At 43.2% G+C, this 27,815-nt stretch overlaps 1 protein-coding gene across 1 annotated transcript in view; it reads left to right on the top strand.

The window, feature by feature from the left end:
* Positions 1–27,815, top strand: part of mat2b (methionine adenosyltransferase 2 non-catalytic beta subunit methionine) — a 39,484-nt gene that overhangs the window by 5,640 nt on the left and 6,029 nt on the right. Inside the window, exons 2-6 of the mRNA XM_078551126.1 lie at positions 6,327–6,521; positions 14,054–14,168; positions 15,152–15,304; positions 17,830–18,023; positions 19,402–19,515. Of these exons, the coding sequence (XP_078407252.1) occupies positions 6,327–6,521; positions 14,054–14,168; positions 15,152–15,304; positions 17,830–18,023; positions 19,402–19,515 (771 nt within the window). The remainder of the gene's footprint in view (positions 1–6,326; positions 6,522–14,053; positions 14,169–15,151; positions 15,305–17,829; positions 18,024–19,401; positions 19,516–27,815) is intronic.

Genomic DNA, 27,815 nt, shown 5'->3' with positions numbered 1-27,815 from the left:
ACTAACTTTTTGTGACTCATGTACTAGAACACCTAGATCCCTCTGCACCTCAGAATTATGCAGCTGTTCTCCATTTAAGTAGTACTCTGCTTTTTTGTTCTTCCTGCCAAAGTGAACAATTTTCCCACATTAAACTCCATTTGCCAGATCTTTGCTCACTCACTCAACCAACTATATCCATCTGCAACCTCCCCATGTCCCATTCACAACATACTTTCCTACCCATCATTGTGACACCTGCAAATTTAGCTACCATGTCTTCACTTCCCTCATCTAAGTCATTGATGTAAATCGGAAAAAGTTGAGGCCCCAGTACAGACCCCTGTGGGATGCCACATCTTGCCAATCAGAAAAATACCTATTTATGCATACACTCTGCTTTCTGCTAGCCAGCCAATCTTCTATCCATGGTAATATGTTACCCCCTACACCAGGCACATTTATTTTCCATAATCTTTGATGTGGCACCTTATCAAATGCCTCCTGGAAATCCAAGTACAGTACGTCTACAGGCTCCCCTTTATCCATTGTGCATGTTACTCCTTCAAAGAACCGAAATAAATTGGTTAAACATAATTTTCCTTTCACAAAACCATGCTGACTCTTCCCAATTGCCTTGTGCTCTTCTAAGTGTCCAGCTATAACCTCCTTAATGATCGATTCCAATAACTGGTCTATAGTTTCCTGTTTTCTGTCTCCCTTCATTATAGAATAGAGGGGTTATATTTGCTACTTTCCAATCTGATGGAACCTTTCCAGAATCTAGTGAATTTTGAAAAATTAACACCACCTCATTGGCCACCTCTTTTAAGACCCTGGGATATAGTCCGTTGGGACCTGGAGACATGCCAGCCCGCAGCTCCATCAATTTGTTCAGTACCGTTTCCCTAGTGATTTCAATTTCACCAAGTTCCTTTCTCCTGTTAATCTGTTTTGCAGCTATTACTGGAGTGTTTTTTTGTATTCTCTATAGTGAACACAGAAGCAAAATATTTGTTAATTTCTTCTGCCATTTCCTTATTATCTACTATTACCTCCCCACTGTCACTCTCTAGAGGACCAACACTTGCTACTTTTTTCCTTTTTAAACACCTGTAGAAACTCTTGCTATCTTATGTATCTTACACATAACCTTATTACCTTTATACATGTTCCTCCTTTTTTAATGTAAATTCCATTGTTCCAATATGTCTTTGCAACTTTACTTTTCCCATAATATAAATCTTCCATAGTACTCATATTATCAGTAACCTTTGAGGAAAAATAAACACAATGTTTGGCTTAGCCTCTTATGGCTAGGTGTAACACCGTACCATCTCTTTGAAATTAAAACTATTCTGGTTTATCTAAAAATGCAAATGTTTCTCAAACCTCACATTCTAAAACTTCAGCTATGTTTACATATTTAGCATATCAAACCTAACTTCCCTTCCCTTGATAACTCAAAAGCTCTAGACTAGTTGTCTGCAATTCAATTAAATCCCCCACACGCACAACCTCACACAAAGAAACTAATCCAAACCCCACTATTAACTTACCTTTACAATAAATCGCAATAATATGAAAATTATTATATTTTCATGAGAATACTATATGCTTTATTAACTGCTCTCTCCACCTGTAATGCCACCTTCAATGATCTGTGCACATATACACCCATGCCTTTCTGCTCCCGCACCCCCTTCAAAATTTCACCCCTTATTTTATATTGTCTCTCCATGTCCTTCCTACCAAAATTCATCAACTCACACTTCTCCGCATTGAACTTCATCTGCCCAATCCACCAACTTGTCTATGTCCTTTTGAAGTTCTACATTGTCTTCCTCGCAGTTTACAACACTCCCAAACTTTATCATCCATAAACTTTGAAATTGTCACCTACACACCAAGATCTAGATCATTTATATATATCAGGAAAAGCAAAAGTCCTAGTACTGACCCCTGGGGAACTCCACTACAAACCTCCTTCCAGCCCAAAATATATCCATTGACCATTACTCTTTGCTTCCTATTTTGCAGCCAAATTTGCATCCACGTTGCCACTGTCCCTGTTAATCCATGAGCAATAACCTTTCTCAAGTTTGTTGTGTGGCACTGTGTCAAATGCCTTTTGAAAGGTCATGTACACCATATCAACAGCATTGCCCTCATTGACCTTTCCTGTTAACTCATCAAAAAAAAACTTCCAAGTTAGCTAAATACGATTTCGCCTTTAGAAATCCATGCTGGCTCTTCCTTATCAAACCATATTTTTCCATGTGACTACTAATTCTATCCCGAATAACTATTTCTAGAACCTTGCCCATCACTGAAGTTAAACTGACTGGTCTGTATTTGCTGGGCTTATCCTTACAACCTTTTTTGAACAAGGGTGTAATGTTTGCAATTCTCCAGTCCAGACATTAGTGAACCTTTTTCATTCAGGGAGCTCTGGATTTGTTTGCCCTACCTTTCCCTTTCGATGGAATATACCTTAGCTGTGCCTGAATCAATTCTTTTTTGAAGGCCGCCCTTTGTTCAGCTACAGTTTTTCCTGCCAATCTTTTGTTCCAGTCTGTCTGGCCCCATCGAAGTTGGCTCTCGTCCAGTTAATTATTCTTACTTTGGATTGCCCATCGTCCTTTTCTATCATCATCCGAAAATGTACAATACGATGTTGGAGAGGGGTGGTGGGTAGAGGTCTTAATCTAATTTGGGAATGGGAATCTGGAGTTAGAATAATCTGTTGTAATGCTTAAAGTAAGGAATTTTGAACAGCCGATAGCGACTAGAGAACGTGAACAAGAGTAGGCCATCTGCTCTCTTGAGCCTGCTCTGCCATTCAATGGCTGATCTTCTGTCTCAACTCCACTTTCCCCATATTGCTTGACTCCATTAAAGTCCAAACCTCTGTTGCTCTCAGGCTTGAATATGCTTGACAATTGAGCCCCCTAGGTAGAGCATTCCAAAGATTCACAACCCTCTTAGTGAAGAAATTTCTCCTCATCTCAGTCCTAAATGCGCAGCCCATTATCCTGAGACTGTGTTCCAGACTCTCCAGTCAGGGAAAACAGCCTCCCGGCATGTACTCTGCCAAACCCCCTCAGAATCTTATGTTTCAATGAGATCACCTCTCAAGTTTTCTAAACTCCAGAGAGTATTGGCTTATTCTGCTCAGGACAACACTCTCATCCTATGAATCAATCTAGTGAACCTTCATTGCACCCACTCTGTGGCAAGTAGACCCTTCCTTGGGTACGGAGACCAGAACTGTTCACAGTACTCCAGGTGTGATTGCACTGAGGTCCTGTACAATTGTAATAAGATTTTCTTATTCTTGTTCTTTAACCCCCTCGCAATAAAGACCAACGTGCCATTTGCCTTCCTACTTGCTTGCTGTACCTGCAAATTAACTCCTGTGTTTTGTGAACAAGGACAACCAAATCCCTCTATGGCAAAATCTAATGTTTCTCACCACCTTTTTAAAAAAGAGTTGTTTTTCTATTCTTCCATCCATTCAAAGTGAATAACCTCACTTCCCTGCGTTATCCTCCATCTGCCACCTTGCCCACTCACTTAACCTATTTATATCCCTTTCCCTTTGCAGACTGTTGTGTCCTCTTCACAGGTTCCTTTCTCACCTAGCTTTGTGTTGTCTGCAAATGTGAATACATTACACTCGGTCGCTTCAACTAAGCCATTGATATTGATTGTAAACAGCTGAGGCCCAAGCACTGATCCTTGTAGCACTCCAGTATCAACAGCCTACCCACCTAAAAAATAACCCATTTATTCCTAACCTCTGCTTTCTCTCTCCTTTAACTATCGTCAATCCATGCTAATATGTTATTATAATCCTTGAATCCTTGTGTTAACAGCTTTTCTTGGCACCCTATCGAGTGCCTTTTGAAGCCCAGCATATAAAAAAGACTTACATTTATTTAGTTCCTTTCATGACCACAGGGCATTCCAGAGCACTGGACAGCACTTTAGGCGTGTCGTCACTGTTTTAACATAGGAAATGCAGCAGTCAATTTGCATGCAGCAAGTTCCTATCAACAACAGTGTGGTAATGACTAAATTATCTGTTTTTGTGATGCTTATTGAAGGATTAATATTGGTCAGGACACTGGGAATAACTCCCCTATTCTACTTTGAGATAGTGCCACGAGAACATTTACGTTCACCTGAGAAGGCAGACTGGGACCTCCAGTTTAATATTGCATCTGAAAGATGGCACCTTGCAAAAGTGCAGTTCTCCATCAGCATTGCACTAGATTGTTAACCTAGATTTTTGTGCTCAAGTCTTTGTAGTGAAACTTGAACCGATAACTATATGATCCAGTCTTCTTCATATTGCTGTGTGTGGGAGATATCTGTGGTTAGATTCTTAGTTAATAAACTTTAAACTGAACATTGACTGTCAACTTCAATAAATGGGAGCTGTTTGCAATTTAGATGCAATTCACCAGACGATTTGTAGACTTAAATATCAAACAACCTTGGGGACCTTTTGTTAGATTATGAACTTCAACGCTTATACATTGTGCCTATTTTTCAAAAACCTGGACTCTAAGCACTATTTGCAAAGTGTGCATTTTAGAAATAAATTGTTAGAATGGGAATGATTCTTGTGTACTGTATGGCTTTTAGATTTTAGGTGATGAACTTTTTAGTCGATTCTATTTACTTGTAAAAGAGCCAGAGGTGACATGAGGAAAAAAGCCTTTAAGAGGCGAGTGGTTAGGATCTGGAATGCACTGCCCTAGGCAGATTCAATCGTGGCTTTCAAAACGGAATTGGATAACTATCAGAAGAGAGAAAACTTGCAGGGCTCTGGAGAAAAGGTGTGGGTGTGCTACTGACAGGGTAGCTTTGGACACAATGGCCAAATGGCCTCCTATGCTGTAACCATTCTATGATTCTGTAACACAGACTTGTCAAATGCAGTTCTAAACTTTTCCATAACACTCAGCAACTTCTAAAACTGTGGGGAACTGCTCCCTCTCCGCTGACGCAGGGTAACTCTTGGTAGGTAGGGTCCTCACAGACTTGTCAGTTCATCAACAGGAATCCTGTGTATTCTGGGCAATAACAACAGCTTGTATTTATATAAGTAAATGTAGTAGTGTATTAAAAATCGCAAGGTATTTACAGGAGCATTATCAAATTTTATTTGATAATGTGCCACATAAGCAGAAATAAGGACAAATGACCAATAGCTTGATCAATTGGAAGGTTGTATGGAGCATTTTGGAGGAGGGGGAGGTGTAGGGAGGGAATTCCAGAGCTTGGGGCCCTGGCAGCTGAAGACATGGCCACCAGTGTTGGAGTGAAGGAATTGGGGATGCGAAAGTGGCCAAATTTGAAAGTGTGTAGAGACCTCGATGGGTTGTAACAACATTAGCCACAGGGTCCAAATGTTCACAATCCTTATGTGTGACCTATAATATCGTAAAACTCTTGCTCCCGGTCTGTGCAGTTGACATCCTGTTGTCCTGTGCCAACGTTTTGTTGCCACAACAACATCCTCATTAAGTAAGGGACTTTCCTATGTATAATTTGTGATGCTTGTTTGTGTGTATGACGGTTCAGCTTCCTAAACTGTCAGCTTGCCACCACTAACTATTTTTGGTTGAATTTGCACAAAGGAAGGATTAATTTGTCCATTCTGCACCTCTGCCACTTGCTGCACCTGTCCCTTCCCTCGCACCCTGCCTGCTGCCACTCTCTGCATCTGTCCCCCTGCCTGCTGCCACTCTCTTCACCTGTCACTATCGTGTCTCTCGTACTATTCAAACCACCATCCCTTGCTCCTGGCAGCACTGTTGGGAAGGTGACTACTTTCTTGGGCAGCTCGAGAGCACGAGTATTACTCTCACAGATTGGTACTGGGTTTGGAAGGTGCTGCTGAAGGACCTCCGTGAGATGCATTAGATGGTGCACACCGCTGCCACTGTGCACCATTGGTGAAGGGTGTGAACATTTACGGTGGTAGATGGGGTGCTGAACAAACCGACTGCATTGTCCTAGATGGTGTTGGTGTTGTTGGAGCTGCACTTGTCCAGGCAAGTGGAGAGTATTCCATCACACTCCTGACTTGGAAATTCTAGAATGGGATATCCATGCAGTGTTTTGGAGCAGTTGTTGAGGATGGGTACAGAATAACAGTGCTTTCAGGAGAGATATATACTCTGATCTGTGTAAAGAAAGATCTTTTCTCTTGTGCCTTTCACAACTTCAGGATACCCCTACTGGGTCCCGTGGATGGAGGTGTTCAGGAGAAGGTGATGCTGCCAGTGAAAGAATGGTTAGGGATTGAGTGGTTGTTGCATCTTATTTTCCAGGTGGATGCTTGTGTGCCGGACAGACGTGTCCTGGTCACTGGGGCAACAGGACTGCTTGGCCGTGCTGTGTATAAGGAGTTTCTGGATAATGACTGGGATGCAGTGGGTTATGGTTACAAGAGAGCTCGACCCAAGTTCGAAAAAGTGAACCTGCTGGATCCAGGGGCGGTGCGGCAAATTATCCAGGATTTTAAGGTAGTGAACGCCTTCTGCCGAGAGTTTGTCTTCTTGTGAAATAGTTGTTACCTGACCCTCACTGCGGGGGGTGGTTACTGACCTTCACCGGGAGTGCACAGAGCCTTACTGGGGAGGTGGGGGGAGGGCAGACTCTTCTATTGAGGGATTTGCTGTTCGTAATGTCACAGAATTGTTACAGCACAGAAGGAGGCCATTTGGCCTGTCATGTTGGCACCGGCACTGCCGCCTTCTACCTGTAACCCTGCACATCCTTCCTTCCTTTTCAGATGACCATCTAATTCTGTTTGGAATGCTTCGATTGGATCTGCCTCCACCACACACTTGGGCACTGCATTCCAGATCTTAACTAGTCGATGCATGAAAATGTTTTCTTCATCACTTTTTTCTTCTTTTACCAACTCCTTTAAATCTGTGCCCTCTTGTTCTCGATCCTCTCATGAGTGAGAATAGTTTCTCCCTGTCCACTCTGTCCAGACCTCCCCCCCTTCCCTCATGATTTTCTAATAACTCTTATCAAATCTCCTCTCAGCCTCCTTTTCTCCAAGGAAAATGATCCTAACTTCTTTAGCCTGTCTTCATAACTGAAGTTCCTCATTCCTGGAACCATTGTTGTGAATCTGTTCTGAACTCTCTCCAATGCCTTCATTTTCTAAAGTGCAGCACCCAGAACTGGATGCAATACTCCAGTTGAGGCCAAATTAGTGTCTTATACAAGTTCAACATAACCTCCTTGTACTCAATGCTCCTGTTAACAAAGCCCAGGATACTGTATGCTTTATTAACTGTTCTCTCAACCTGTCCTGATTGAAACCTTTAAGATCCTGAGGGGCCTTGACAGGGTGGATATGGAGAGGATTCTTGTAAGAGAATCTAGAACTAGGGGCCACTGTTTAAAAATGAGTCGCCCATTTAATGCAGAGATGGAGATTTTTTTTTCTCTTGGAGGGTAGTGAGCCTTTGTAACGCACTCCCTCAAAAGGCAGTGGAAGCAGAGCCTTTAAATGTTTTTAAGGCAGAGGTAGATAGATTCTTGATAAACAAGGGGGTGAAAGGTACTCGGGGGCGGGAGGGTGGTGGGGGGAGGTGGTGGTGGGTAGGCAGGAGGTTACAATCAGATCAGCCACGATCTTATTGAATGGCAGAACAGGCTTGAGGGGCCAAGTGGCATACTCCTGCTCCTAATTTGTATGTTCATATGCCACCTTCAATGAATTATGCACATATACACCTCGGTCCCTCTGTTCCTGCACCCTCTATTTTATATTGCACCTCCATGTTCTTCCAACAAAATTATTCACTTCTTCATATCTCTCCACATTGAACTGCATCTACCTCCTGTCTGCCCATTCCTCCAACTTGTCTATGTCCTTTAGAAGTTCTACACTATTCTTCTCACAGTTCACAATGCTTCCAAGTTTCGTATCATTCGCCAACTTTAAAATTGTCCCCTGTACAGTATGATCTAGGTCATTATTATTTACCAGGAAAAGTCAGGGTCCCAACACTGACCTCTGGGAACTCCACTACAAACTTTCCTACAGCCCGAAAAGCATCCGTTAATCACCAGTCCATGTTTCCTGTCACTTGGCCAATTTCTTATCCATGTTGCTACTGCCTCTTTTGTTCCATGAGCTCTAACTTTGCTCACAAGACGGTTGTGCAGCATGGTATCAAATGTATTTTGGAAGTCCATGTAAACTACATCAACAGCATTGCCCTCATTAACCTTCTCTGTTACCTCTTCAAAAAAAAACTCCAGAAAGTTAGTTAAACAAGATTTTCTCTTAAATCCTGGCTTTCCTTAATTAATCCACATTTCTCCATGTGACCTTTAATTTTGTCCCAAATTATTGTTTCTAGAAGCTCCCCCACTATCAAAGTTAAACTGACTGGCCTTTAGTTGCTACCCTTTTTAAACAAAGGTGTAACATTTGCAGCTCTCCAGCCCTCTGGAACCACCCCTGACTCTAAGGAAGACTGAAAAATTATGGCCAGTGCTTCTGCAATTCCAATCTCCCTTCCCTCACTTCCCTCCATATCCTTGGATGCATCTCATCTGGCCTTGATGCTTTTTGCACTTTTAGCTACATACAGTCTATCTAGCACCATCTCCTTTTAAATTTTAAACCCTTCTAGTGTCTGAACTATCTCCTCTTTCACCATGGTCTGGGTAGCATCATCATCTTTGGTAAAGGCAGATGCAAATATTTATTTAATACCCCAGATATGCCCTCTGTATCTATGCATAAATCCACTTTTTGGTCTCTAGTTGGCCCTACTCCTCTTATCTATGCGATAGGAGACGTTGAGATTCTCTTGAATATTGGCTGCCAGTCTCTTTTCATACTCACTCTTTGCTTCTTTTATTTGCTTTTTACTCCCCTCTGAACTTTCTATATTCAGCCTGATTGCCAATTGTAGTTTCTACCTGTTACCTGTCATAAGCACACTTTTTCTCCTTCATCTTAATTTCTATTTTTTTTGTCATCCAGGGAGCTCTGGATTTGTTTGCCCTACCTTTCCCTTTTGAGGGAATATGCCTTGACTGTGCCTGAACTATCCCTTCTTTGTAGGTAGCCCATTGATCAGGTAGCATTTTTCCTGCCAACCTTTGATTCCAATTTATTCGGCCCAGACCTGTTCTTACCCTACTGAAATTGGCTTTACCCCAATTCATTATTTGTACTCTGGATTGTTCCTTGTCCTTTTCCATAGCCAACTTAACCTTATGGTACAATGATCACTGTCCACTAAATGTTCTTCTACTGACACTTGATCCACTTGGCCCACCTCATTCCCAAGAACCAGGTCTAGCAATGCCTCCTTCCTCATTGGACCGAAAACAATGTCCTGTGCAAAATTTTCCTGAACCCATACTAGGAACTCTTGCCCTTCTCCATCCTTTACACCGCCACTATCCCAGTCTATATTCAGATAATTCATGTCTCCCTTTATAAGTACGTTATAATTTTTGCACCTGCACCTCTGCAATTTCCTTACAAGTTTGTCCCTCTACATCCTTCCCACTGGTTGGTGGCCTGTAAATTACGCTGAGCAATGTACTCGCACCCTTTTTGTTCCTTAGTTCGAGCCAAAGAAATTCTGCCCTTGACCCCTCTGGGACATCCTCCAGCACTGCAGTGCTTTCCTTAATCAAGACCTTCACCACCACCCCCCACTTTCTTTCTTTCCTATCTTTCCTGAACACTTTGTATGCAGGAATATTTAACACCCAGTCCTGCCCTTTTTTAAGCCACAGCATCATATTTCCACATGATGATCCAATCTTTTTTACCACGTTCCGTGCATGTCAGTTAATCTCTGGTTTCTTACACATGAAGAGTAACCACATGTATGAGTCAAAAGTTGTGCTGACTATTTGATTATGAGGGCATCACAGGCAAGGCCTATGCTGTCTTTACACAATATTCAAAAACGTGCTCTTTCCAGCAGGGCCATTGGCGGTTGATTAGTGAGTGATAGGGATCAAGACTGGTTTTGTCACAGAATTGTGGAGGAATCAAGCTGCATGAAATAATAGAAAGAATTTGTGTTTATGCCAAACCTTTCATGATTTTGGGACATCCCAAATCGCTTCATAGCCAATTAAGTACTTTTGTAGTGCAGTTGCACCCAGAATTCCACAAACAGCAACGAAAGAATGACCAGATCATTTGTTTTAATAATGTTGTCTGATTAATTAAATATTGACCTGGACACTTTAGAGAACTCCTCTGCTGTTCTTTGCATGGTGCCATGGGATTTTTTACATCCACCTGAGGGGACAGTCAGGGCCTCTGTTTAATATCTCAACTGAAAGACAGCAATTCCGAGAATGGAGCTTTCCTTCAGTCCTATACTTTGTCTGGCTGTCTGGATTTTGTATTCAAGTCAAATGGTGTTCTGATTGAGAGACAAGGGAGAGTGCTTTCCACTGAATTGTATGGCTGACGCCTAATTACCTAGAAATTAAACCGTGTAAAGAAGCCAAATAACCCAACCAGTGTTATTCTCTTCCTTGAAGCAGCATCCTAATTGCATATGATTCCCATATCTCCACATCCCTTTATTCCTCATATCAGCATTAAGAATATATTGAAGAATATTGTCTCTGCTTCAATTATTAACTCCAGTAGCACAATTTACAATCCTTGGTGTATAATTGGTTTCTCTGCTCTGTCCTAGATCTCTTCTAAATCCATTATTTGTGTTATGAAACATGGATAGTTGTATTTGTATGTCTTAACCCACAAATAAAAAAATTAATTACTGAAACTTAAAAGCTACAGCTTATCCCTAACAATAAACCTGGGTCTAGTTTTTTTTTGAGTTTTTCTCTGGGAGAATGTTGCCTGCAAGTCTGTGGGTTTGTTTGCATTTTAATCAGGTTTTAAGTGGTTTGGGGAAGTTAAAACAAAGTAGGGAACACTGTGCTGTTGCTGAGCAACAGGGGGGCCCACAGAGATAGAAACAGAAAAGCAGTTTGAGTTCAGTTGGTAGGACCATTCCACAGAAACTGCCAGCGCAGGTGGGAAGGGAGAAGGTCTCAAAAGAGAAGCAGAGTCCCAAAACCAGGGAGTGGGGACAGGAAAAGGTCCCAAGACATCCAGCTAAGTCAAGGAACAGGGAGGGGCAGGAAATCTGGAACAAATAATGTTCATTGAAGTTTAAGTAAGCAGCAGAGGAAAAGATTCTGAATTAAAGGGAGAAAGCTGTGGGGAGCAGAATCAAGGCACAGTGGGCTTGCGAGAATCCAGAAGATCTGAGGAGATAGCCAAAGGTTGGTGACTCCTTACTACGGCCTGTGAAGCAGTGGTGTTCTGTTGGCAGCGCTGAGTATCTGAGGGAGCGTGGAAGGCGAAGCTTAAATGAACATGGCAATCCAGGGGAGAGGAACATCAGAAGGAGACCAAAACCCTGGAGGTGGATCCTTGTTGAAGACAGCTGAGAGTGTGTTTGGGAGAAGATTCCAAAGTGAGTTCTTCGAATGTTGAAATTGGAAACCCTTGGGAGAAAGACGGAGTGCAGTGAGATGGGTTGGCTCGCAGTGTGACAAGCGTCTGGGGATGGAGCTGATGAGAGAGACATAGCATTTGCTTTGGGGTGGCATCTGTCATTTGGTGTGTCTGACCACAGGTCACCTATTGGTTTGCATGGACTATATTCTTACTGTGAACGTTGGAGTATAAGAGAGATTTTGTAACGAATCTGTATAATATCTGTAAAGGTATAGTTGGGGATGAAGGAGTATTGTAATTTAGTTAATCTTTTCATGTTTAATAAATGTTTTTTTCTTTTGTTAAAAATTCATCAGACCCCTGTGACTCTTCAGTAGCTGCCCTCAATGTTTCCAAACAAAAGATAAAAGTTAGGATCTATCAAGCCAAGTTTTGCCCTGGGATCTGACTTGTCCAATGGTACCATCAGCTGGGATCATAACATTTGAGATCTCATTTTAGACACTCAAACACTGGAAACAGTCATTTTCTAAATTTGCTTCATGCCTACCTCTATTAACTTTAAATATTTCCCCCTATCTACCGTGTAATTTCCTCTGTTCTAACAAAATGGGGACCTTCCTTCCATCACAAGGACAGAAGTGGGGATGTTCGCTGATGATGGCACAAAGTTCAACACCATTTGTAACTCTTCAGATACTGAAGGAGTCCATGTCCAAATGCAGCAAGACCTAGACAATATTCAGGCTTGGGCTGACAAGTGGTAAGTAACATTTGTGCCACACAAGTGTTGGGCAATGACCATCTCCAACAAGGGAGAATCTCACCATCGCTCCTTGACATTCAATGGCATTACCATCGCTGAATCCCCCACTATCAACATCCTTGGGGCTACCATTGACCAGAAGCTGGACTGGACTAACCATATAAATACTGTGGCTACAAGAGCAGTTCTGAGGCTAGGAATCCTTTGGTGAGTAACTCACCTCCTGACTACCCAAAGCCTGTCCACTATCTACAAGGCACAAGTCAGGAGTATGATGGAATATTCTCTACTTGCCTGGATGAGTGCAACTCCAAAAACACTCAAGAAGCGTGACACCATCTGGAATTTCACCTCCAAGCCACTCACCATCCTGACTTGGAAATACATCGCAGTTCCTTCACTTTCGCTGGATCAAAATCCTGGAACTCTCTCCCTAACACCACTGTGGGTGTTCCTACACCACATGGACTGCAGCGGTTCAAGAAGACAGCTCACCACCACCTTCTCAAGGGCAATTAGGGATGGGCAATAAATGCTGGCCTAGCCAGTGATGCCCACATTTCATGAATGAATAAAAAAAAAATGGCCTGACTTTTCCACTCTTCATCCTAATATTACTGCCCCACCCTAATTGGACCACGTCTTGAGTATTGTATTCAGTTCTGGGCACTAGATATTAAAGAATATGGGGGAAAAGATGAGTATATGTCATTAGGTCACAGATCAGATGTGATCTCATTGAATAGTGCGGAACAGGCTCAAGGGGCGAAGTGGCCTCCTCCTGTTCCTATGTTTCTAATAACTTGCAGGCATTCTTGCTTTACGCCAGACTTTTAGTACTTATAACTGCAGGTCTGTTGTGCTTTGTCATGGCAAGTTGTACAATTCGTTGTCACATACCCATGAGAGTATTGGATAGCAGCCATTTATTTACAGTGATCTAATCAAACACAGTTTGCATTTCCTAGTACTCCAGGATTTATGATTTTATTATCCATATGTCTACTCTGTTTATAGTGTTTGAATTTATAGGTTATGATTGTATGCAGCTTGATCATGAGCTTACAGTTGAGACTACTCATAGGATATAAATCACTGACCTATGGTTCTTCATGTAATATTTGGGACAGTGCAGAGGGAGTTTTACTCTTATATATAACCTATGCTGCACTTGCCCTGGGAGTGTTTTGGACAGTGTAGAGGGAGCTTAACTTTATATATAACCTGTGCTAGATCTGTCCAGGGAGTGTTGGATGGGAACAGTGTAGAGGGAGCTTTACTATGTATCCAACCCCATGCTGTACCTGCCCGGGGAGTGTTTGATGGGTCAGTTAGAGGAAGCTTTACTCTGAATCTAAGCTGTGCTGTAGCTGCTGAGGGAATATTTGCTGACACTATTTGTAGTGATAAAGTGCTTAATTTTCTCCCAGCACAATATAACAGGAAACGACTTGAAGGAAGAAGACAGGTTGTGTGTCCATTAGCTTTATGCACTCTCTGTTGACAGATATTGCAGATTTTTGATTTATTCTCTTCCTTGGATTGAAAAATAATTTGTCGTCTTCCTTGATAAAGGACATGTGATTTGGGTCAAGCCTGTTTCATCCATTACCCATTCTGTCATGGGTTCCCCACTCCCTGTCTCAAACTGCTGATTTCCTACTTCAGTAAACAGAGTTGCTTTCCCTGCTGGTCCTGAAGAGTAAAATCAAGCTGTGCTGTTAAAATCTGTAGGAATACCTTCACAAGTGATGTTGGAAATAGGCTGAAAACTGACTGCGAGTCTTGTGTTAATCCCATTACAGCCACATGCTGTTATACACTGTGCTGCGGAGCGGAGACCTGATGTTGCGGAGTGTCAGCCCGAATATACCAGGCAGTTGAATGTAAGCAGCTCAGGATGCATAGCCAAGGAGTCAGGTATTAAAACTCTTTGTGGGCTTGAATGCATAAAAATTAATCCTTAGTGGTTCTTACCTGAAGGAATGTCTGCAGGACAGCTGTCCGACTTGTTTGAATCCTCAGCCAGGTTTTTAAATTAGTTCTTGAAGTGTGGATGTCACTGGCAAGACCAACATTTACTACTCATCTCTAATTACCCTGAGAAGGTGGTGCTTAGCTGCCTTCTTGAACCACTGCTAGCACGTTTGATACTAACTGTCTTGCTGGGCCACTTCAGAGGGCGGTTATAGGTCAACCACTTTGGTATGGGACTGGGTTCACGTATATGCCCCAACCGGGTAAGAACGGCAGGTTTCCTTCCCTGATCGGCTAATCCGCTAGATTTTTATGACAGTCTGACAGCCTCATGGTCACTTATGTTGAAGCCGTCTTTTTATTCCAGATTTTTTAACTTGAACTCCACGCTCTGAAATTGCTGTGAATGGATTTGAACTTGCAATCTCTGCCACCCTTACCCAGATTGATTGAGATCTCAGTTGTATTAGAGATAGAAAGGTTCTTGATTGGTAAGGGGATCAAAGGTTATGGGGAGAAGGCGAGAGAATGGGGTTGAGAAACTTATCAGCCGTGATTGAATGGCGGAGCAGACTCGATGGGCTGAATGGCCTAATTTCTGCTCCTATGTCTTATGGTCTTATGGTATCAGCACCTTCTCAGGGCAACTAAGGATGGGCCATAGTGTCTGCCATCCCAGCAACATGCGCACCCAGAGAACAAATAATCAAAAACAAAAGACATGGGATGGTGCTGGGTGCTGGGAAAGGTGTTCCCCAGCAAGAATTTGTGCCTTCAGGAGAGGCATGGAAGAGAAAATGGGAGGAATATTGTCTCCCACAACGAAACAATAAAATGTTGCTAAGTAAAATGAGTGTAATTTGACCAGTTTGAAACTGCTTGTAATTTTTTTTTAAAAAAAAAACTATTGTCTCCATTCTTTACAGCTGAAATTGGAGCCTTCCTGATCTACGTGAGCACAAATTACATCTTCGATGGATCGCATCCTCCTTATCGAGAAAATGACACTCCGAACCCCCTCAACCTGTATGGGAAAACCAAGCTAGAAGGGGAGAGGGTAGTTTTGCAAAATCATCCGGGTGAGGCAGGAATCCAATTCCCACTTTCAGTGTTTGTGGTTGTCTCTAGGATCCTGAGATCAGGGATAACTGGGATATAGCAGTGATACAACAGGGAAGAATGTTATTAATAGCTTTCCCTGCTCCTGTTGTTTAAGACCAATAAGTCTGTTCTATTTCAATAACGTGTATTCCAGTGACTGACTTACCAGCAGGCCCCTCAGTCCTGTCTCTCTCCAGAAATGCATTGAATTGTCTCTTGAACCCAATTATACCGCCTGTCCCGAAAGCATTTCCAGAGTACCCCCATCCTCTTCTCCAGTGCAGAGGCCAAACCTGGACGTGGCCATTTCTGAAACATGCCCCTTCCTCGCACTGTGCTTCTGAAGCTATAATCTGCATAGTCACTTTAATGGTCCATTTCTTCTGTGCCGCTTCTCCACCAGCCTTCAAAAAACCTAATGTTATCCAGTGCTTCGAGGCTCTAAGTCCTGTCTCGCGCACACATTCATGTTCTGAACGCCCAAAGGCCTTTGTGAAGTCCCGCTGGCTCCCGGTCCCTCAGTGCATCAACTTGGTTTTCACCTTTGATTTGCCGCAAGGATCAGTGCTGGGGGCTTGGCTATTTACAATCGATATTACTGACTTTGACGAAGAGACTGAGTTTGCTAAGTTTTTATTTTTTTTTAATCTAAGTTTGCTGACAATACAAAGCTAGATTGGAATGTAAGCTGTGAGGAGGACACAGGCTGCAAAAAGACAGGTTACGTGAGTGAGCATCAGGGCTCAGATGGAGCATAAATGGGAAAGTGTGAGGTTATCCATATTCCGCTTTTATGTTCTTATTACCAATATTTTTAAAAGGCATGAAACTTGTGAACGTTGATGCTCAGAGAGACTTGCCTGTACTCGTACAAAGGACACAAAGTTAGCATGCATGTACAGTTAGCAATTAGGAAAGCAAAGGGCATGTTGGCCTATATTGCAGGAAGGTTGGAGTATAAGAATAAGGAAGTCTTGTACAATTGAACAAGGCTTTGGTGAGACCACACCTAGAATACTATGTGCAATTTTGGCCTGCATATTTAACAAAGGACATACTTGCATTGGAGGTAGTACAGTAAATGTTCACTAGGTTGGTTCCTGGGATGAGAGCTTTGTCCTATGTTAAGAGGCTGAGTAAATTGGACCTATACATTCTCTGGTGTTTAGAAGAATGTAAAGGAGTTCAGAGAGGAGATGTAATTGAAACAGACAAGATTCTGAAGGGGATTGACAAGGTAGACGCTGAGAAGGGTGTTTTCCCCTGGCTGGGAATCTAGAAGTTGTGGACGCAGTCTCAGGATAAGGGGTTGATCAATTAGGACTGAGATGAGGAAATGCTTGTTAACTCAGGGTTGTGAATCTGTGGAATTCCTCACTCTAGAACGTTGTCGATGCCTCATCGTTAAATATATTTAAGGCTGAGCTAGATGGATTTTGATCTGCGGAATTGAGGGATATTGTGAGCGGTGAATTTGAGGCAGGAGATCAGCCATCATTATATTGAATAGCAGAGCATGCTCAAGACGCCATATTGTCATCTTCTGCTCCTGTTTCTTAGGTCCTTATGATTTTCTCCAAGTTCCTTCATGTTGCATAGGAACAGGAGGAGCCATTCAGTCCCTCAAGCCTATTTTACCTACCCTTACCAAGCCTATTTTACAAGTGGTTGTACTGTATCTTGAATCTGCTGTGCTTCTCCAGCTGTACATCCCAGGTTGCCATCCCATGTCCTCTGCTCGGAATACTTATTCTCATCACCCCTACTCCTTCACTGTTCACCATTGAGGTTGGTCCTTCAGTCATTGCACCCTTTCCCCTTGCAATTTCCACATCTACTTTCAAAAACCACCTATTTTTCTTTCACAGATTTCCCATTTGCTTAGTCTCCATTCCCATTGGAGAATACTCTGAGAAGCATGTGCGGAACATTGAGAGCATGGGACCATTTGAATGGCTCTTTCAAGCACAGAAGCAAAGAGTTGATTGACCCCTTTCTGTGATGTAAAATACTGTGATAAATGCAAGTTGATGTAGCTATAAATTATTCCACATCTATGTTGCCCTTTGTTGTACTTCATTACTTTGAATCCCCTCTTCTTAGTTGTTAACTCTCAGTGAAGTGTGGTAGGTATTCACTTGTCAATCTCCATTTAGTGTAGGGAAGTGTTCACTGTCTGTCTCTGAACAATGCAGGGGAGACTTCACTGTGTACAGTGGAGGGGAGTGTTCACTACCTGTATAGTGTAGAAGAGTGTTCACTCTTGGGGTGTTCCCTGGCTGTGTCCAGGTTATGGGGGAGCATTCTCTTTTTTTTTCTGTACAGTGTGGGGTAGTGGTGGGGAGGCATTCCTTTCTTCTGCACAGTCAGGTGTGGGAAGGGCATTCTCTTTGTCTGGTGCGAGCAATCTTTTTGCTTGTACAGTGCGGAGTGTTGGGGCATACTGGTATTCGCACTGTAGAGTGTGGGGAGGCATTCACTGTATTTGCTCTTTGGATTTCAGGTGCGGCGGTGCTCCGTGTTCCGCTCCTTTATGGCAAGGTTGAGAAGCTGGAGGAAAGTTCAGCCACTGCGCTATTTGGAAAAGTGCAGTGCCACAGCGTAGTGGCCTACATAGACCACTGGCAGCAACAATTTCCCACACACGTCAATGATGTAGCCAGAGTGTGCAGGCAGCTATCAGAGCGCAGAATACAGGTACGCATAGTGGACGCAGTCCATTGGCAGCAGTAACCTACACCTCAAACTTGACAAACCCTTTTAATTTTGTGTTATTATCCAGCAGTGTGGCTTTTCTCATTCCTCGCAAGAAATGCTCACCTCTGTAATGCACAGGGTGACCAACCATCTTGGGTTTTCTGGGACCGCCCGTAATTTGGCCTTCTGTCCCACGTCATCTCTTCCCGGGATGCATGTTGTCCTGGAATTCATCTGTCGCTCCATTCTTTGTGTTACGCATGTGTCAGCCCTAGAAGTGCCATGGCTTGTGCTCAGGGCTTACCAGTGCTTGTCGGAAGGAATGTTCTACTGAGCTTGCAATGAGTTGCGCTGCCATGGTGGTAGTACCTGCTCTCAAGCTTCTCTATTCCCTGAGAGTTGGTCACCCTGGCATGCAGCTCCTCCAACACTTTATTTTTCTTAATGGTTGCCCTGTGTGAATTGATGTAAGACCATATAATTCTCAGTTATTGGCCCTTTAATATGTGCACTCCCTCAAACATTGTTCCTTTACTGTTGCTGGGTCAAAATCCTGGAACTCCCTCCTGAACAGCACTGGGTGAACCTACACCACATGGACTGCAATGGTTTAAGAAGATGGTTCACAACTCCACCTCAAGGGCAACATGGGCAATATAAATGCTGGCCTAGCCAGCGATGCCCACATCTCGTTAAAAGAATACAAAAAAAAACCCTGTTTCTGTTCCTCTTTTTTTTCTCTTTTTTCTTCTTCCCCACCCACTCCTTTTTAAAAATTTATTCATAGATTGAAAGTGTGCGTGACAAGGCCAGCACTTATTGCCCACCTTAAATTGTCCCCGCAAAGGTAGTGGTAAGCTGCCTTGTTAACTTCAGAGTGTCTTGCTAGAGCAGTTGGGACTCTACCACATTGCTCAGGATCTGGAGTCACATATAGGCTTGGCTGGGTAAGGACAGTAGATTTCCTTTCTCAAAGGATGGTCTTTTACAGCAATCCAGTAGTTTGATACAAGCTTTTTTTATTCCAGATTTAATTGAGTTTAAATTCACCATCTGCTGTGGTGGGATTTGAACTCATGTCTCTAAATCATTAGTCGAGTCTTCTCGATTACTAGTCCAGTAATGTAACCACTGTGACTTTACACCCACTCATTCTCACTCACGTGCTCTTTTCCCCGCCACCAGAGAGGTTGGCTCACTTCTGAGGTGAGTGTGTTCTGAGTTCTTGAACAGTTCCAGCATTAACGTAGTTTGATAGAAAATTGACCTTGTTGCTGAATTATTAACTTCCATCAAGCAGTTCTAGATGGTTTGATTTAAGTGCTTTTAATCGTTCTTCTCCTTTTAGAATTTTTTGCTGTTATTTGCCTCTTAACAGGACCCGTCAATCAACGGAGTTTTCCACTGGTCTGGGAATGAACGAATGACCAAATACGAGATGGCTTGCATAATGTCAGACATCTTCAACTTGCCAAGCAACCATCTGCGGCCAGTAAGTACCAGTGATTACTGCTTGAAGCTTTATCCTTCGGTGGTAATCTCGCTATGGAGCTCGATGCTTTAAACCCATGTGCTGCTGCAGTCTGTGTACTGAAATGCAACTCGATTGGTTTAGTGCCTGGTCACCCAGTGTGGTTCTGCTCCTTGCTGGTGAGGATTAGTTCCAGGTCTGACCACCCGCCCCCAAACCCCTCCCTTTTTTCTTCTCTTTAACCCCCAACTGCCCCACCCCAACCCCCAGCAAGATCTCAGCTCAGTTTGCTGAGCACAGCTGAAATGACAACAGTGAAGCCTTGAATGATCTGTGTCCCTCTGTGACAGGGAGGGGGAGACACCAGGCAGTGATTGCTGTTGGAAAGTGTGATTCTGTGGATATCGAGGTGTTTCAAACAGGCCAAGCTATTATTTTTCTCTGATTTTTTTTTTCTTAAAAATTGAAAATACCGCATGATAGATTATCTGTCCTTTCCTCTTTATGGGTGCTGCCTGACGACCTGTGTGTTTCCAGCAGTTTATCTGTCTATTAAAATCCTGGAGCTCTGTGTGAACAGACATCATAGGAAAGACATGGCTGGCTCATCAGTAACTGTAATGAAGATTCGACCATTGTCCATATGGAGTCTCTGAGTGCCAATGTTAGCGGAGGGTGTCTAGAATTGATGAAAAATGAGCCCCTGTATTTCTGGCAGGAGTGAGGTCCAGACACTTTCATCCATTACAGATGACATCCAGAGAGAAGGCCCATACTGCCGCTTGGGGCTCTGCTTATTTGTATTGAATCAAAGTAGTATTTTGAACGCCAGATAGTTTAAAATTGGGTGTGTTGGTGTGATGATGACATAACTGGAATAGTGATCCAGTGCATGTAAGGTCAATTCCCACCTTTCTATAAGGCATTCCATCATGGTCGTTGGGTCAAAGCCCCTAACTAACAGCAGATTTTAGCAGCAGTTGCTGCCATCATCGCACAGGCATTTGGAAGGGGTCAAACAGAGGTTTGAATTGGGCTGGAACTGGCAGATTGCTCACCTTGATTCCACTTTTATGTGATGGTGGATTTTTAAAAATCTGATTATTTTTAAAAAAAAACCTTCTCACAGTACCAGTTCAAGAAAGCGGTTTGTCATCACCTTCTCTAGGGACGGGGAATAAATGGCGTCCTTGCCAGCAATGCCCCCAACCTGCGAATTAATTTAAAAATAACAAGTGACCATGAAGCTATCAGATTGTCGCAAACCTCAGTTGGTCCAGTAACGTCCTTTTAATGAAGAAACTTTGCTATCCTTACAAACCTATTGAGCAGCGCAGGTAAGATGGTGCATTTTGGTAGGAAGGATAAGGGGGAGGGTGGTCACATACTGCTTGGAATATGAGAGTCTTTATGGGGTGGAGGACCAGAGAGATGTAAGGATACAGATATACAAATCACTAAATGTTGAATGCGGGTTAATTTTTTTTAAAAGGCAAGCCAAGAATTGAGATGATATACTTATTAGGGAAACCTGAACAGGCTCTTCAAAAAAGCAAAGGCTAAGGGATAACAAGAAAAAGGTCTTTAAGGTTATGAAAGGGTCTGACATGTTTTGACATAGACAAGATATTTCTAATTGAAAGCAAGACCCAAATTAGGGGTCATAACATAGTCACTAATAAATTCAGGAGATACCTCTTTACACGGAGAGTGGTTAGAATGTAGAACTCATTGCCACAAGGAGGGATTGAGGTGACTTCCTTGCTGCATTTAAGGGGAAGCTAGCTAAGTTCATGAAGGAGAATGAAATAGGAGATGCTGAGAAGATTAGATGAAGAGCAATGGTAGGAAACTCTTGTGGAGCATAAACACCAGCATGGACAACAAAAACAAAAATAGCTGGAAAAGCTCAGCAGGTCTGACAGCATCTGCGGAGAGGAACACAGTTAATGTTTCGAGTCCGTATGACTTCATTAGAACATGCATGGACAAGTTGGGCTGAATGTCCTGTTTTTGTGCTGTACTCTGACTTCACTGCGGCACCCTTGTGCTGCTCCCACAGGTTAGCTTAAAGTAGTTTTTTGGATTTACCTTTGCCATGCCAATTACTATCTTGTGCACTCCATAGGTCTCCTCACGGGAACTTTCTCTGCAGTTCGATGTACCTGTTTCTCTAATCACTTCCCCGTTTCTCCAACACCAGCCATCAGACTCATGCCGTCGTTCCTCCGTACTTTTTAACACCAGGCATTAAACCTGTGGTTCTTCCTGAACTGCCTCTAGTGCTCAATGTCTTCCTTATGGCATAGTGACTTGGACTGGACACTGTTTGAGACTGGTCAGACCATGCCCAGTAAGTGCGGTCAAGTCAGACAGATTTTGCCCAGAAGGAGCAACTTGAGCTAGATCAGACTACCCCTAACCCGAAAGCAACCCTCAACTGCTGCCATGGTTCCTACAATAAAACAGAGTCGACGTTTATTTTTTAAAGTATTCTATTGTATAGTACTTTGGGGCATCCTGTGGTCATGGGGGTGGTCTATAAATGCAAGTTTTTTTTAAATTTGCAACTGGATAGTACGCTGGGTGACTAGGATTACATTAGAGTTAGGTGGTAGATCATGTTCCGTCTTCAAAGCTAATAATAGTTTCTCCTGATGGCTGTAAGTTAATACTGTACAGCAAGGATTCTCAACCCTTTTGCTTCGGAGGCCCCCCCACCCCCCACTGTATTCTAAAAGTTCCATGGACCCCTGTAACTAAACAAGTTTTTTTTCTCTCTCTGTGTGGAAACACTCTCTCAGCACTGCTTCTACCAGCCATGGTGCTATCTGAGTACTACAGAAAATCATTGGCCACCCAGCCCATCAATCTCCCTCTTTTTCTCTCCACATGAGCCCCATTCATCTGACCATTTTTATTTCGCCCTCTTCCCATCTTCCCCCTCCCCACCCCCCGCCTCTCTTCCTCTTTCCCCCCCAACCTCGGCTCTCTGCTTGGTCCTGGTTCTCTGCATTTTTGTCAGTGAAAGAGCCTCCTCCTTGTCCCCTCCTTCGCCAACATTCTTGTACCTAATAAACACACATCTGCAATGAAAATTGGGGGGTGAACAAAACCTTTTCTGAGGCTTGTCTGACGTTTTTCCTCCCAAATTTCTCAGAGTGGAGTCAGGATTGCTTTATTGCTGCTGACTCCAGGACAATCTGGAAGGTTGGTATCCTAGCTGGAGGCCAACCACTGGGTGTGCATAATCAGGCCTGCCAGTGATGTCCTCCTTGGTAAAGCAAGACTGATAACACACAAGCAATGGGTTTGCAGGTGAAGAATATATTAACCATACTACAGTGTGACTCAACACTTTGAAAACAGTAAGCGAGACAATTGGAGGAAGGGGGAATTAGACAGTGTAGAATATTGAAATGAGTTTGCAGACTGTTTCAGTTTTGCTGGCAGTGGGTCCCAATGTTGACACATTGTGCTTTTTGCCCTCTGCAAAGACCGTGACGCACTGACCCCAGCAGCCCCTTTCCTCATGCAGCTGTTGCCTTTTATTTTGCCGCCTCTTTTGATTGATGGTCCCGATCACATGGATAGCAAAAGGCAAAAGAATTAAAATCTGAAATTGAAACAGAGGAGGTATGCACGCGGAGCTGCTGCTGGCTGACTTCAGTGGCTGCGGGATACTTGGAACTGAATGGGTAATGGTGGCTGCTGGCGATGTGTGACAGAGTGAGGACTCAGGAGCAAGGGGTGAACCAACAGCCTGAGGGAGGATGAAACGACATCCTATGCAGCCTGACGTTTAGGCAAATGTTGGGAGTGGGGGTGAAACAAGATATTCAGTGGGACCTGCAAGTAAACGGGGGATGGAGAGCTCAGGTCAGGACATCTATGCTAAGCCAGCAATGACTGTTGCCTCTCCCTTCTTGATGCGCGAGGTCCTGGACTCATTGGCAGTTGCTGCTGTCATCACAGATGTTTGGAAGGGGTCAAACAGAGGCTTGAATTGGGCTGAAACTGGCAGGTTGCTCAACTCGATCCCACTTTTATACAGCGGTGAATTTTAAAAATTTGATTTTTAATAAAATCTCATTATTTATAACGGACCTTTTGCATCTTCAGAGGAGTATAAAGCAAACTTTGGCATTGAGCCATGTAAGAGGATATTACAGCCTTACGGCAGATCGCCAAAAGCTTGACCAAAGAGATAAGACAATCCTTAAAACCTAAGGAACGAGAAGCGGAGATGTTTAGGAAGGGAATTCCAAAGTTTAGGACCTTAGTAGCTGAAGGCAGCCATCAATGGTGGAGCAGTTAAAATTGGAGTTGCTCATGAGACCAGAAATAGATGAGCAAAACTATCTTGGAGGATTGTCAGGCTGGAGGAGGTTAGAGATGGGGAGGAGCGGGACATGAAAGGAATTAAAAATAAGCGTGAAAATTTTAAAATCAAGGCATTGCTTAACCACGAGTCGGTGTAGACCGGTGAACAGAGGGATGATGGACAAACGAGATTTAATTTAAACTAGGACATGAGCAGCAGAGGTTACAAAGTGAAGATTGTAGGAGGCCAGTCGGGAGTGTGTTACATTAGTCCAGTTCAGAGATAACAAAGGTATGAATGAGCTGAGGCGGGGCAGAGTAGGTGATGTTATGGAGGTGAAAATAGGCAGTCTTGATGATGTGGCTATGAGATCAGAAGCTCAACTTGGAGTCAAGTATGCCACTGAGGTTGCATGAATAGTCTGGTTCACCCTCAGGCAGTTGCCAGGACGAGGGATGGGGTTTTTAATGGGACGGAAGACAATGGCTTTGATCTTCCCAATATTTATTTAATTGGAGGAAATTTTCAAGGACTTCTTGAAACATTTTAGGGGTTTTGTGGATCCCTTGTTGAGAACCCCTGGCATATTACACAATTGGAGTAATGAACGCCTTACAATTTCATTCTAAGGAAAGGAGGAGATATAATTTTTTTTTTTCAAATTACAGTATCTATCTCTGCCCCTTAGCTGATATTCATTTCATTCTATAGAGATTCCAGTCACACGACAGGCTACACATCTGGACAACTCCACAACTGCGCAGTGTTGGTGCTCTGAAGACCTGTTTTTCACCACTGTCTGAGTTTGTTTGCTGATAAAAGTGACATGTTGAAGTTTTTCGTCTTGCACTCAGGGACACTTGCAAGAATATCAATATAAGGGGAAAAGGACAATTTATACTGTATGTGAGGAGAGTGCTGATTGATTGACAAGTGGATTCTGGTAGAAGCGTTGCTATGGAGTGTGCACCAATGATGGTTGACTGTTACCTGCCAAGCATTGTTTGAAATTTAAACTAGGCAGCTTGACCCTGATTGGTCAAGGCATTGCCCTGAGGAATGAGTCAGCGAATGGCTGTCATTTATTTTGTTTAGCTGAAACGAGTGCAATGTGTATGCATGTTCTTCCTGTCTGCAAAGCACAGGGCCCTGTGTATTAATATATGTAGCTTCCAGTACACACAAATGCACCACACTGCGAGCCCAACTGACTCTCTTAAATTGGTTGTCAGTGTAATTCTTAGCACATTGGACAACATTTGCTAAATAACCTTCAATCATGGAATCACATCTAATGTTGGACGCTTATGAGTTTTGCAAGCATGGGCTGGTTGGATTCAGCCTGTACCTTGCCTGTTGCGAACAGTGCTGGGACGTGCTGTTTGATACGATCCGCCAGTCTTTGGGACATACAGGCTGCATATCCACCATTACACTGGCACTGAAATTCATATACCATTCATATACCATAAGTCGTTTTCCCTTTATATTGGTGTTCTTGCGAGTGTCCTGATGATTGCAAGACGAACTGCTTCAGCGTGTCTCTTTTTTTCAGCGATACTCAAGTTCTGTCCTACCAAACAGCTAACTGTCTGAGTTATTGAACTGGAGCCTGGGTCGCAGACATTGTGGGGCATCAGGGTTCCAGGGTATAGTCACACCTCCTTAGGTTAAGTAGAGCTTTAGAGTTGGTCAGTGGGCAGGAAAAAGGGTGTGATTGCAAGTCAGGCAGGTATGGAGATCCAAGATGTGGTGATGGAAGAGCCTCGGCCCTTGTCTTTAACCAACAGGTATGAGGTACTTGTTATCTGTGTGGATGAGAGCAAGGATTGCGGGGTGGATGGACAAGGTGGCCATAGAACCATGGTACAGGAGGCTATTCAAGTGGGGGGAGTGAAAAGGAATGTGGTAGTGATAGGAGACAGTTTAGTTAGTGGGATAGATACTGTTCTGTGCAACCGTGACCAGGAGTTCCGAAGGTTGTATTGTCTGCTTGGTGCCAGGGCTAAGGATGTCTCTTTGTGGCTGGAAGTGAACTTGGAGTGGGAGAGGGGAGGGGATCCAGTTGTCATGGTCCATAGAACCATAGAAAAGTTACAGCACAGAAGGAGGCCATTCAGCCCATCTTGTCCATGCCAGCCCGAGGACACCCAGGTGCCCTTTCTAATCCCACCTTCCTGCACCCGACCCATAGCCCTGCAGCTTACAGCACTTAAGGTGCAGATCCCTTTTTAAGAGTTTAGAGTTTCTGCCTCTACCACCAACTTGGGCAGCGAATTCCAGACACCCACTACCCCTGCGTAAAAACGTTCTTCCTCGTGTCCCCCCTACACCTTCTGCCACTTATCTTGAATCTATGTCCCCTGGTTCTAGAATTCTCCAAGGGAAACAATTTTATCCTGTCCACTCTATCTATTCCCCTCATAATTTTAAACACCTCAATCAAGTCACCTCTCAGCCTTCTTTGTCCTAAGGAAAATAACCCCAACCTATCCAATCTCTTCTCATAGCTACTCTTTTCTAACCCTGGCAACATTCTTGTAAACCTCCTCTGCACTCTGTCCAGAGCTATTACGTCCTTCCTGTAATGTGGCGGCCAGAACTGCACACACCACTCCAGTTGTGGTCTCACCAGTGTTTTATACAATTCCAACATTATATCCTTACTTTTATATTCTATACCTCTGCCAATGAAGGAGAGCATTCCATATGCCTTCTTTACAACCTTGTCTACTTGAACTGCTGCCTTCATGGACCTGTGTACTTGTACGCCAAGATCTCTCACTTCATCTACCCCATTTATTTTGTAATCCCTGTAACTGTTTGACCTCCCTAAATGTATGACCTCACACTTCTCTATGTTAAAATCCATCTGCCACTTTACTGCCCACTCCACCAACCCATTTATATCATTTTGGAGATTATGGCTATCCTCTACACCATCCACTACTCGGCCAATCTTTGTGTCATCTGCAAATTTCCCAATCATGCCCCCCACATTCACGTCCAAATCGTTAATATATAGCACAAACAGCAAGGGTCCCAACACTGAGACCTTGTCAAATGCCTTGCTAAAATTCATGTACGCAACATCCACTGCACTACCTTCATCAACCCTTCTTGTCACTTCCACAAAGAATTCAATCAAATTTGTGAAGCAAGACCTTCCTTTAACAAATCCATGCTGACCATCCCTGACTAGTCCATGCCTTTCCACATGACAGTTAATCCTATCTCTCACGATTGATTCTACTAATTTGCTCACCACCGATGTAAGACTAATTGGCCTATAATTGTTTGGCATTTCCTTTGATCTCTTTTTAAACAATGGAACAACTTTTGCATTTCTCCAGTCCTCTGGTACCTCCCCTGTATCTAATGAAGATTGGAAAATCATCCTCAGAGCATCTGCTATCTCCTCCCTGACTTCCTTCAGCAGCCTTGGAAACAATCCGTCTGGCCCTGGTGACTTATTAACTTTCAAGGATTTCAACCCTTCAAGTACTTCCTCTCTCTTTATGACTATCCCGTCCAATATCTCGCAGTGTTCCTCCTGGACTACTACATCTACTTCCTCCCTTTACTTTGTAAATACGGAGACAAAATATTCATTCAAAACCCTTCCCACAGCCTCTGCATCTGCACACAAGTTTCCATCTTCATCTCTGATAGGTTCCACTTTTTCCTTAACTAACCTTTTAGCATTAACGTATTGGTAAAACATCTTTGGGTTATCTTTAACTTGCTAATCTTTTTTCATGCCCTCTCTTTGAATTTGTTATTTCCTTTTTTACTTCGTCCCTGCACTTCCTATATTCGCCTAGGCTGACTGCAGTGCTTTGTTCTTTGTGACTATCATACACTTTCTTTTTCTGTTTGATCTTCCCCTGTATTCCTCTAGACAAGCAGGGAGGTCTAGATTTGGCAGTACCACTCTTATTTTTGTAGGGGACATGTCCACTTTGTACAATTAGGATCTCGCTTTTTAGTGCTTCCC

This window comes from Cetorhinus maximus, chromosome 10 (genome assembly GCF_964194155.1).
Source record: "Cetorhinus maximus chromosome 10, sCetMax3.hap1.1, whole genome shotgun sequence".
Taxonomy (NCBI): Eukaryota; Metazoa; Chordata; class Chondrichthyes; order Lamniformes; family Cetorhinidae; genus Cetorhinus; species Cetorhinus maximus.
Note: the sequence above shows the minus strand (reverse complement) of the source record. Positions and strands in the feature narration are given on the sequence as shown.